This window comes from Pagrus major, chromosome 2 (genome assembly GCF_040436345.1).
Source record: "Pagrus major chromosome 2, Pma_NU_1.0".
Lineage (NCBI taxonomy): Eukaryota > Metazoa > Chordata > Actinopteri > Spariformes > Sparidae > Pagrus > Pagrus major.
Window position 1 is genome coordinate 16868277 of NC_133216.1, and position 13234 is coordinate 16881510.

A 13234-nucleotide genomic window follows, 5' to 3' on the forward strand; every position below is an offset into this window, starting at 1 on the left:
GCGCAGCCTTCCTGCTCCCTAAGGATACATGCTAAGGTGGTTGGTCATACATGGGCAGCTACAAAGACAGCCAGAGCAAACAGACACAAAAGATGAAGAGGGCTGCAATTCTGTAAACATTTGAGCACCCCTGACCAGCTATCGTCCTTTCAACTAGTGAGGTATAAACTGTTAAGTTTACTAAATGAAAGGGTTCATCTTATGTAGAGTTTTCATTTCAGAGTATCTTAGATGAACGTTCATCAGTCTCATTTACTTTGACAGCCTCAGAAGTACTCATACTCTGCTGTGCTTTAAGCTGAATTCTGATCTAGCATGCTAACATGTTAACACATCCTCTATAGGATGTCAACACACTGATGTTCTGCATTTAACATGTTTGCTAACATTATCTATTTAAGTAGAACATCTAGCATTTGCATATTAACTTGTCAGCATGAAAATGTGGTGACATTTACAGTGTTAGAATGAAATGCTAATGCGTTCCATGTTGGCATGCTAATGTTGTGTTTTCTTTCCTGGAAAGCGAAGGCTGATGTTGCTCATTAGTTTCAGATTGTTTGGCCTGTTAGCTCTAAATTATGAGTCATCCTCTAGAGAGTGCGAAAGTCTATACCAAACTTCATCCAATTCATTCATAACATAGTTGGCAAGATTTTATGCACCTTGGTCCGAGCCCCCATGATGCTTTGCGCGAATTATGGGCGCGACTTCCAACGTGTCTCGTCAATTAACCAGTAATAGCATTTTCCATTGTTACAGCTAGTCCTCTTTCTTTAAGTGTTTGGTACAGCATATCATTCATTCATCTGGGTTAGCAAGTTTATCTAGTGAATGCTACTCAAACTATTATTATAGGTTAGCACACTTAGCTAATACTTCTAAAGCCTTGAAAGTGCCGCAGTTAGTCAGTAAATATGATATTTGGTACTTGCGCTCATAACGAGCACAGGAAGTATCACCCGTAAGGCGTAGGGATGACGTATTTTTGTAGGCTAACCCGGAAGTTAGCATGGCCCTGTTTCTCTCAGCAAAAAGCCAATGGGATTATACTTATACTTGCTTATAGCTTATACTTCCACATTTTGTTAGCAGGATAATCTTCACAGATGAACACCAAATTGTTAGAAGTAAAAAGTTAATGCTAGGCTATAAACAGACTATATTGCGGTTGCATGACTTAAATGTCAGTATCACCAAGCATCTTACTACATAGTTACTATACACGTTTTCTATAAATTGATCAATCGACAGTGTTAAAGTTAGAGTTAGAATAGATTGCAACTGAGGTCCACCTATAAAGACGGACTAGTGAGTAGATGAGTCTCTGTTCGACGTGATGACGTTTAATGCCCCTGACAACTTGTCATTTAGCCACTTGTTAGCAACCACCGTATTTAAGGCAGGTTAGCACTTTATAATTCAACTATGGGACATTTAATTTTGTATTTTCTTAAGCCTGTGTTAACCACAGACTGTATTTCAGGCATTTAACTGAAAACCCATTCAAAAAACTCATTGACTCATAAGACAAGGGAACCGGAAGTGCAAAAATACTAACTGATCCTATCGTTATGGGTTAGTCAACTTAGCCAACGCTTCTAAAGCAAGTTATGCCGGTGTGTCAGTAAACATGATATATTTGGTATGCTAGTAACGCCGTGCACAGGAAAAATCACCCCTAAAATTGTTTCCCCAGTAACCTCCCCAGTGACTTCCCCAGGGAACTTGGGGATACTCCAATTTTGACAAAAGTGACCCTCACATTTTGACAGTCTGAGTCCCACTCTTCAAAGTTTTCCTCCTGCACATGTGCTTTAAAATATATTGAAGAAACACCAACAAATATGCATCACACACTGGTCAGGCACTGGCTCTTATGATGTGTGAAACAACATTTGAGAATTTAACTTGGCAGATTAAAAACTACATGCTGTCTTTCATAAATACAAATAAGTGAATATATCATAAGTTGCACTCGATATGTCACTTATTGACTCACCAAATTAATTCTAATAGTGGTGGTTGAAGTAATGATGTAAATGTAATGTGTACAGACTGTACAATCCTTCCTCTCATGCCTCAGTTAAGCCCTGAGATGCACAACAGAGAAATCACTAGAGGATGATTAACATCTTCAATATTCTCTGTGTGCCACTACTTCTTCCAATCAGTGTGTGTGTTTAAGAGTGGAGGTGAGTATGTCATTTCATCATGTTTATTTATAGCAGCGTGTGGGGATGCAGTTGAGGCCTCGTTGGCCCAGTTTGTAGAGCAGCTGCGATCCAAGTGTGTGCGTAAGAAGACTAAATGCAAACTGATTTGCACCAGCTAACACTGACACACATCACAATGTCAATGAGTGATAGCTAGCACACACTGTGGAGGAATCTGATTAAAAAATATAATAACCACTAATGTGTGCAACAAAACTGTCTCTTTCATCTGTTCTACATATAAACAAACAACAATAACAGACAGTCAGTACTGCCATTTATCCTGGCAGGCAATGCTAGTCTGAGCATCCTCCTCTCCTCTCCTCCTCACACTCCTCACACTTCTCTCTCCTCACAGTTAAACCAGCATCCTCTCCTCTCTGAGCAAGCTGCTGCTCTTGATTGGTGTTGCTGCAGAGCCGAGGGGGGCGGAGTACCAACGGGCAGCTCTGACTCGCTGTGAGAGTGCGAGTAGCAGTCAATGACATCACGGCACGCTTTTCTAGAAGCAAGTGCAGAGAGTCGCCTGCACAGGTTCATGCACACGAGCACACACCCTCATACATGCGCACATCATGTACCTCTGATTCTCTCAGCCACACATGCACGCAGGTTTAAAGGGGGGAAAAAAAACACACCCTTCGCATGAACCGCACAGCACGATGTAAACAAGCAGAACGTAGGATGGAATATACGGGGGAGGGGAGCACAGGCGAGGCAAGCAAGAAAACAAGAGTAGGGAAAGGAGGAGGGCTGTGGGAGGAGGGTGAAGAGGAGAGGAAACAGAGACGAGGAAGCAGCATCTTGACCACATGCACCGTCAACAACAGAGGGAGCGCAGTCGTCTCTTGGGAGCAGTGAGGATGAAAGGGGTTTGGGGTTTCAACATGCTCATGCAGAAGCTTGCCAAATCCCAATCTAAACAGGCCTCCCACACACAACAAGGCTCCCCCTTTCCTCCCCCTTATGCATGTTCTCTGCCATGCTCCCGAACACATATTCAGTCACTCACTCATTGCGCGCTCACTCGCTTCCCGCCCACTTGCTGCCGAGCACAGAGCACTAGCGTGTGAAACACAAGGCTTGCCATGAGCTCAGTAGCAGGGCAGGCACAGGGAGGTTAACTTCAAGAAGTAAACAAACACTGTGGTAAACTAGCACGGTGAGGTTCATGTACTACCGTGCCTGACCTAAGACCCCAGTTGTTTTTTTCTCCTTTCTACTTCATCTCTTCAGCTGAGGAGCGTACACAAATGTTTTTGAACAGCCTTCTTCATCTTTGCTGGATTTCTCTGTCACTCTTGTAGCGAAAACCTGAGCAAGTTTACTTCCCACTGGTCTGTCACATCTCATCTCACTGATCAATACATAAATGAGTTGATATAAAACACTAAAAGACAGAGAAGAGGAAACCAATCTGATTCATCGTGGAAGTGACATTGTCATTTTCAAGAGGTGAAGGGACCGTCCCTGAAAGTTATGAGACGGATGTGAATTTGGTTTGAGGTATACGTATCTGTATCATTTTGACAACGCTTTTGCACACTGAGAAAGCAACTGGGACTTTTACTGCCTTTAAACAACATTTAAGAGAAATCAAACTGGTTATAGACAATGGCCTGCTGGTAAGGGACCAAGGCAGGGCATGAAGCAGGCTTTAATCTATAAAAGTTATCGATTGATTAACAAGTGGCTTTCTGAAACACATTTTCATCTTGAATTAATTACTCAATCATGGAGTCCCAGACTAAGATTGATTAAGATTCATCTTAACTACCTATGTTGGTCTTCATTAGTGAGACTCGAGCACACAGCTCTAGCCCGCAGGTGCTCATAAGAGCTGTAATGCATCACAAAAGGCCCATAACTTGGTGGAATCAGAGGAGTAAAAATAGACTGATTAACAGAAGCAGAAAAAGAGAGAAGTTCACAAACACACACACACAAAAAGAATTACAGAGATCAGTCGACCATGTCCCCTAAAAATGATCTTAACTAATTTGCAATATCTATTTACATTCACTGGCAACACTACGGAAGTAGCAGGCTGCTCACACTGCACAGTGAAAAGTAATTGTAAGTTAGCTTGGAAGTGGACGGCCTAAAAAGGCCTGATCTTGGTTCACAACAGGCCTCAAAGTTGAAGATACTGCAGCTGATATTTTATAGAATTTAACCTTTATTAACAAGCAAGGGCTTACTCTTACCAAGGGCTACTCAATTACAGCAAAAATCATATTCATGATTATTTTATATCTAGATTGAGAACATGATTATTTAACATGATTACTTATAGACTTCTGAAACATCATGCAGTTACTGAACTTTTTCAAGTAAAACTCTTTTTAACAGTGAATAAAACTTTCCATCAGCTTTGTGTATAACTTAACAGAAAAACAATTAAAAAATCCATTTATTGTAATAACAAAAAATAAGAATAATATAATATATAATAAATCTAAAGACTTATGTTATATATGTTGTGTATTATAATGCCCGTTTTAGATGGTAAACAAAATATGATAAAAGATACATATAACTCTTTTGACTTTTTTGGCCACTCCAAGCACCAGTACAGTCACAGCAATGATAGAGGTGCAACCAAATCCATTTGGTAGCTGCCTTGATCAGGTTTTCAGAAACGACAGCTCACTTGACTGCAGCATGTTCAACTAAAGTAAGTATTGGCTTTCAGGAAGGAGTGAAAGCGCAACCCTGTTCAGGAATGGGGTACGCTGGATTTATATCAGAAGACAAAACAACAGCTTCATTACAAAATGAAAGGAGCATAAAAACTGTTTTCATCTCAATCATCTTGTCATCATAATTGTTTGAAACGAAAATTTTAACTGAAAATACTATTTGATTCATCACCCAACCCTAATATTGCCCTAAACGTAAGTATGCTTGAGTTGCGAGTAAGAAATGCCTAGTTTTTAATGCTTGGATCTATTATATTATGGTTTCTCGACATGGCATTTTCAACACTTGTTGTAGTTAAACACTGGTTTCACAATAATTTCCCTTTGAAACACGCAGTAACCTTTTCAAATAATAAAAGGGGTAAATAAATAAATAAGTAAAGGGTTTAAATGCACAAACACTGTATGATCTTATCAAGTGAAAAAAACGGTTACCATATTTTGCAGCAAGCAAAACAACCACTGCCAACAAGATCTTATCGAAAAGATTGACCACAACTTATGCAATCATTAACAGCAAACTCAACAGTCACCGTTGCTTGTTTTTTTACTTATGTTACTAATGTATTTATTATGTTGTACTCAGACTTAGAAACACCTACAAGGTCATGTTTCTCACAGATTAAACGTTAAACTGAAGTCGCTAACATATCACCAACTGTGTGCAGCAAGTGGTATCACATTAATGAATTATAATACAGTGAACTACATCGACTCATACCATTTAATTGTCCAATAATATTTCTGTCATTGATTTGATAACTAGTTTAAATTTGCAGTGATATGTTTATATCACTGCAAATTTAAACTTCTTTTAATAGATTTAAAAAAAAGTTAATAGAAAACACAAACAATACTTATAGACAGACATAAAAGACATGAAGTAATGTGACAAATGTTTTGAGCTGTATTGGATACTCAGCATATCCCCCAGAGTAACCGCCACTGCTGCTCACTACACTCTTAGCTGTAGCTATCTTTGGCTGCAACTGCCGTTAGCTAGTTAGCTCAGTTAGCCGTGCAGCTAATTGCCCTATCAGCTGACTGGGTTGGAGCAATGGGGGAGTGCTGGTGTTTTCAATGCCGGCAGTAGAACCGGGCTCGGCAGCATCCCAGTGGCTGAACACAGACTGAATCCCCAGTTTGATGACAGGAGATTCGGTATGGAGGCGATTTACGAGAGGAAGCTAATCACCAGCGTGGAAAAGCAGCTGGAATATTTGCACACTTACTCTGTGATTAAGGATCTATTTCAACCGAACCAGAGTTAGTGATTGTTGGAACAATGGAAAGACAAACCAAGACAGTTTTAGTGAGTTTTATATTGTTTTTCTGTGGAATTTTAATAAAGTGTATTTACAATGAAATAACAAGGCAATTAAGCTTGTCTGAATGTGGTAAAAGAGAGAAACATGAGAGTGTTTGATTGCATTTTTCTGTTTAATAAGGAAAATAGGTGAGAGACTATTTAATTTCTTGGTATTTTCTTGAGTTTATATTGTTTAGTTAGACTAAAAATGCTAACAGAGCTTGTGAAATGTAGCGAACACGCCTCTTGCATACATCTGCCTGTATACCAGACGATCGGACTTTGAGGTACAAAGTGGTATTATGAGACAGGAAGATCTGGTTAGCATGTTAGCTTTAACAGATATCTCTGCAACACGATACATAAACATCTTTGGGATAACGTCAAAACTGTTATTTCTTCATATTCTGTTGAGAACGTTCGGTTTATGGCCATATCGTGCACACAGCACCTTTAACTCACATAATCTTAATAGATAGATCAACATCACAAGCACCAATACAAGTATTAGAGTCAGGGAGACATGGTAATAGATGCAACACATGTGATCCCATCTGACGTCATAGTGTACAAAAAGAAAGTTTATAAATGTTTACCCACTTTAAGACAGGAAAACTTCAGTACAAGTAACGAGGAGGACAGGAATGTGACTCAAGCTGGGGGGAGGGATGTCAAATAGATGTGGAAGTTTTCAGGTTAGGACCCCGACAGTCAGTTTGATGCTCGAGAACACCTCTTAAGAAGCCGTTCCTCCCTTCTAGCCTGAAAACAGCACATTCTTGACACATTCCAGGAAGCTTTCCTCTTGGATTTACTGTACAGACACAATGCCTCATCCCTTCCTGGAATGTAAATTGGTGATGAGATCATGCTCCTATATGTCCCCTCTGATGACACATCCCATTAATAGCCATAGAGGAATCCTAAGAATTGCTCCAAGAAATACTATTAAGTGTACAAAACAGCGAACATGAGTCATACCAAAAGGACGTTTAAGTTAAAGGTCCTGTCTTAGTCACCGCTTAGCACATCTTGTTTCCTCCACAAAAGTGAATTACACAGTGGTACTGCTTTGTGACCTCTGTCAGCCCCAAGCAAAAGGTGGACATTTGTTTTTTCAAGTGTCCCAACTCGGAGTGCAACTGTTTCACATTTGCTCGACAGCACACAAACCAAAACAAACACTCTCTAGAGCGAGATGCCTCCTCTTCCTACACCTCGCACGTAAGGAGACGAAGACAGTCAGTGGACAAAGACAAACAGACTGATTGGCACGTGCGCCTGGAGTCTCTCCTGCTCTCACACACACAGACACGCACACACCCCCTCCTACCCACCCAAGCAGGCAGCGTGAATTGAAGTTCTAATCAAAATAAAGACAAAGAAGACACGCCCACTCCTGAGTGCAATAAGGGACATAAAGTCTGAGGGACACCCCTACCCCTACCATCGTACACACACACACACACACCCACACACACACACACACACACACACACACACACACACACACACACACACAAAGAGTACGAAAGACGACACAATTGCCGCCTTTCTCCCAGTCAGGCAACTCCGAAAGCATTCTGCTGTAGCAGAATAAAGCCATGGATGGGAGGGTCTGTGACTAATTCTCCTCCCAGCGTTGTCCCGTTGGGAGGAGGGGGGTCGCCCTGCACCCTTTGATATCCCTGCATGTGCTCTTTCAGCCGCCCCCACTTTGTGAGAGCTGGAATAAAAGCAGACACAAAGCTTCCTGCTCCAATCCACACGCTGTCTCGGGGATGGGTAAGCGGGTAGAGGGGGAGAGGATGGGGGGGTCTTCCATTTAAATAGGCCAAACACCTGCTGGACTGAAGCCCTTACGCTCAAACACACTATTTCTCTCAAACCAGTGAGGCAAAGAGACATTTGGGTTGATACATCTATTCAGCTGCACTTTTGTATGAATGATTAAACATTGCTAATAATATGTGAGCGGAATGGATGCAGCAGAAGGCCATATATAATGGGCTAAGAACAAAAAGGGAAAATTATGCAAAGTCTGGTTAGGTGGGCAGTCAGGTTGGGGTTGAGGATGTGGCAGTGGGGCTGATAAGATGAAACAAAATAAGAAGTCAACATGGACTGGACACGGCACAAAAACAAGCAACGGCAATTGGGCTGGATCAGGAAAATGAATTCCCCGCACACGCACAAAAGCTAACAAATGCCTTCATTTGGACAGCAACAGCCAACAAGCACCCTTTTGAGCCACCCCAATAGGCTTAGTAATCCATTCCAAAGTGGCAGCTGTCAGAAGAAAAGTTGCTCTGCCTCTCAGACGCGGTTGTGTGTGTCTGAAGTGGATTTGGGTCTTTCTGCCTGGATGGAGGAAGGAGGGGTAGCCAAGTGTCCGGCTGGCGCTCTGTTCAGGGTCGCCCTGTGAGCTCAGCAGGCTGCACTGAGCCTGAACAATCCTGCCCTGGGCTGGCCAGACAGGCACTACGCTGCTTCTCAATGAAATCACCATGCTGTGTCCGCAGCATCCATAGGATTCAGGTTCCATGGGGATTAAATGGTCCAATCTGTCTCCACACATCCCAGACACTGGCATACTCTCATTTACTGGAGTAAGGGAAAGGCGGGACTACTTAAAAAGCTACTCGCCTCTAAGGATGATGTTTCATATAAAGTTCATGTTTCTCCAGAATATCATAAAGCTGTGATGTAAAGCACAGAAAGTATGTAAGAGATGCTGTGTCCACAATCTTCATATGACTGTCTGTCTCCACACATAAAACAAAAATTGTACAACAAAATTGTAATACTCTCATCCATTGTTTGGTCTTTCAAAAGGAAAGGTGGGAGGGATTCAAAAAGCTCAAAAATCCATTTTCACACAAAACTGATATTGTAGGTCAATGTTTGTCCAAAATATCATAAAACTGTGATGTAAAGCACAAAAGTATGTAAAAGACTCTGCGTCCACAATCTTCACATGATTCAAGTTGCACTGGAAGTTTATGGTCCAGTTTGTCCCAAATATTGTAATACTCTCATCCATTTTTTCGGTCTTTCAAAGCGGGGGTGGGGGGGAATCCAAAGCTTAAAAATCCATTTGCACACAAAACTGATCTTTCAAATAAAATGCATGCTTCTCCAGAATATCATAAAGCATTGATTGAGAGTACAAATGTACTTAAAAATCAATAAAACAACCATGCTGTGTGTGCACTTTCTATATAATTCAAATTCCATAGGGATTTATGGTCCAGTTTACACACATCCAAAATAAACTCTCAATATATACTCGCAATTATTGTCAGTCTTGAGGAGTGAAGCGTCAGAGGGACTCCATATATGTTTCTTCATAATGTAATCAAATATTTTCCAATATATTACAAAGTCATAATGCTACATCATAACATGAGATTTTATAATCTACAAAACATGACTGCAAAGCCAAGTGTATTTCAAGTTCAGATATTAAAAAAAAAAAAAAACAAGAAAAAAAAAAAAAACATGGCTAAATGTACAACTACAAAACATGCAAATGCAGCTGTGCTTCAACCAAATAAGCTGTCCCCCCTCTGTGCTTGGACTGGGAGCACTGGAGCTGGTGGTAAACATCCCCACACAGTGTACTCCCACTGCAATGAACGCATGCTGCTCATCATGAAGAAGGAAGATGGTAGTTCGCTAAGGCGAACACACCCCCACATCACACGGTCCGTCAAGAAGGGGCTCGTTGTTATTGTAGCCAGCCCTGCATGCGCACTGTCACTAGCAAGTCTCGCTTCTGGGATAAAAAAAAAAAAAAAACGAGGCCAATTCAGACACCAAAACCCTGTCGATATACTGTTATTACCGCTCCAACGCTGACGGGAGTGCTTTTGAGTGCGTGTCTGTGTATCAGACGTCACCTCCGAGCCTTATAAACCCGATATTATTTTGGTACTAGCTACGTACTGGCTGTGTAGAGAAGGGGAAAACATGTCCACCTCCCATTTTCCTATGCATCAGCAATAGCCCCGATGGCTAGCGTGGCGTAGTGCGTAGCATGGTAGCTGCCCTAGCCTAACACCTAACCAGCAATGGAAATGATTTAGTTTTGTGGATGAGTTACGCCAACTTTAGCTACGATGCTTTAACCCGCTACGTAGCAGTATGCTGGCCGGAGGTAAACACAGCCACCTCCGGAGTAAACCTGCAACTTTGCATCGCTTACGCCGGGAGAGTAATGGTGTAGTTTTAGCTGTGAGATGTAGACAGCTAGCCTGCGAGCTAACCAATCAGCTATGTTAGCCAAGCCTGGCTGGCTGGCTGGATGGTTGGCACCTCGCTGCAAACAGCCAGCCCGCGGGTTGTAAATACGAAGCTAATTAGCCGACACAGATTATCGTGTAGGAAATGTGGAAGCGAGCAAAGTGGACGGCGAGCAGCCATTTCTCGGAGACGGTGCAGACGGACGCTAAGTTCACGTTAGCTAATCACAAACCACAATTGTGTACTCTCGCCTCCTTCAAGTTGACATGTCTTGTTTTCAAACACATTACACGCTACCCTCAAGGTCCCGTGCTATTACACCACTAAGAAAGGTCGTCGTGATAAACACAGATGCTCAAATCCTATTCTGCTGTCGGAAATGTGTATTAATGCTAATACGGGACGATAACTTTTACTGTGTGTTGATGTACATGAATATGAAGGCATCATGTCCAGCCTTGAAGGCTACACTCAAAGCTAATGTCAAGTAGCTAACTAGTAAACCAGCTGTAACTGCTCAATAACACAGTCCATCTTTGTCACCAAATGTGCGAGTACATGTGCCATGTGTTGACCGCACCGTAGCGTCGCAACTAACAAGTTAGCACCGGGATTTCTTCAGTGTTTTGATGGTTAGCTAGCGTTAGCATCAGTGCATCCTGACTGAGTGGATGTAGCCTAGTCCTCACACTCCACTGAGCTAAAGAAAACTTTCTCCCCAAGCAGGACTGTCGAGACCGTAAATCTCGATCATCGTTTGGCGTCCGCGTTGTTTTCTAACTCCGGCTGGCCGCTGTAACGCGTTACTGTGGACTTTAAGGCCACACAGCCAACTCAAAGTTAACTGAGCATCCTGGAAATGACAAGTTTGCTCACAGCCACACTTCACGTTAAAAGGAGGAGGAAAAGATGGTCAGCGTTTGGGCAGAGAAGGAGACCCAGTTAGCTCCTCGTCTCAAAATGTGACGAGAAATGCTCTCCGGGTCCACCGTCCCCCCCTGCGCCTCCACAACCACCCGGGCTGCCCCTGTCCGGTCCGGTGCTTACCTCCCCGCTGCTCGAGTCACTCGATTCCCCCAAAACATCCCGAAATTTCTGCAGGTTGCTCCCGATAACCGAAGAGACCTGTAGTGCAGCATCAAACCCGGGTCCGAGCCCAGCTGCGTTGGGGTGGGCTCCCGAGACACTCCGCAGAGAGGCAGTAACCCTGATTCGGCCCGCTCTCCTCCCGGTACCGGAGTTGCTGCTCCCTCCGGGCCGAGCGGGGAACCGCCACCGACAGCTGTGCGCCATTTTACACTCTCTGCCTGTCTGTGACTGCCCTGCGATCGGAGATACCTCGGTGGGCGGAACCCTAACCCAGCACTCCACATAAACAACCTCTACCACAGCGCTGCGCTCTCACTGGCCGACACATCGTTATGCATGTTGCGGGGCGGAACCGAAGAAACCCCGACAATGCATTTTCTCAGCGGCCCTATTCAGGCTCTGCATGGCTGAATCCAAATCAGGTTCAGGGGCTTTGCCCGGGAAAGGAGGCTCGCACTTGAATCACAAGGAAGGACGAGACCGTTAGCTTGCAGAGTGCTTTATTAAACAAGGAAAGTAAAAGCTTTTTTTTTAATATAAGCAGTCAAATTCAGACATAATTTGTCTGTAAAAGCAAGGTTGTATATTGTAATAGTCACCTGTAATTATGTACTAAAGCAGAGGTGTACTCTCAGCAACACAACGCCACCCTCACTAACAACTTTTCACAACAGAAATTGTCTTTTGTAGTTTTGGAGAAGAAATTTAAACTCAGAATTTTAATTTTTACTTTATTAATGAGGCAATAATACAAACTCAGACTCTTTTTTTCTTCTTCCATAACTGATTAAAGGAGCCCTTCTCAAAGGTGGCAGGGTCCGCCAAATATAAGCAAAGTAAAACAGTATGAAATTGTGTCGTCCTTTAAGGTCAGTTTGTTTATTCAGTTAGGAAAACGAAGAGAGTTTGTTTATTTAAATCAAATCAAATTAATTTTTTTTATATAGCCCAAAAGTGGGCTTTACAAACCGTACAGTAAAAACGTCATCTTCTGTCTTTAGACCCTCGATTCGAGTGAGGAAAAACTTGCCACGTTGAGAAAAAACAGGGGAAAAGAGAGATGGAAGAAACCTAAGCAAGAGCCACAGAGGAGGGATCCCTCTCCCAGGACAGACAGACAGAACAATAAAATCACAATTTAAAAATTGCATTGACAGAATATCTGATACAAAATATAATATATGTAAAGTTTGTGGATCCAGGAGACGACTGAGCAGGCCGAGGCATCGCCACGCGGTGCCCTAGCCACACAACCTTTGGTTTGTTTAGGCGTAAAAAAATCAATGAAGATCTTTCGCTGCTGATTAAAATGTCTGCAACAAAACTACACAGTGCACCTTTAGAACTGCTATGAAAATACACAAAAAAATAAAGGCCATCAGAAAATACAGTTCTCTCTGAGGAATAGGGAGTCGCAACAAGATCTAGATCTCACCTGCTACCTAAGAAACAACTCACAGTGGACGCTCTTTGTGTAGTTGACTTTTTTTTTTAACCTAATTTGTTTTCATTATTTTCCCACGTAACCTTCATTATTTTATGCTACTCAAAATTAGTTAGGGATATTGGGATATGGGTACATATATGCATGTGCATGGATATGCATAAAAGTCAAATGTGTCGCATTATCTGTTTTAAGTTTAATTTTAACAATAAAACAATTCAGTGTGTTT

At 42.3% G+C, this 13234-nt stretch overlaps 1 protein-coding gene across 1 annotated transcript in view; it reads right to left on the reverse strand.

The window, feature by feature from the left end:
- Positions 1-11765, reverse strand: part of kmt2a (lysine (K)-specific methyltransferase 2A) — a 44045-nt gene extending 32280 nt beyond the window's left edge. Inside the window, exon 1 of the mRNA XM_073481369.1 lies at positions 11520-11765. Within this exon, the coding sequence (XP_073337470.1) occupies positions 11520-11765 (246 nt within the window). The remainder of the gene's footprint in view (positions 1-11519) is intronic.
- Between the last annotated feature and the right edge of the window lie 1469 nt (positions 11766-13234).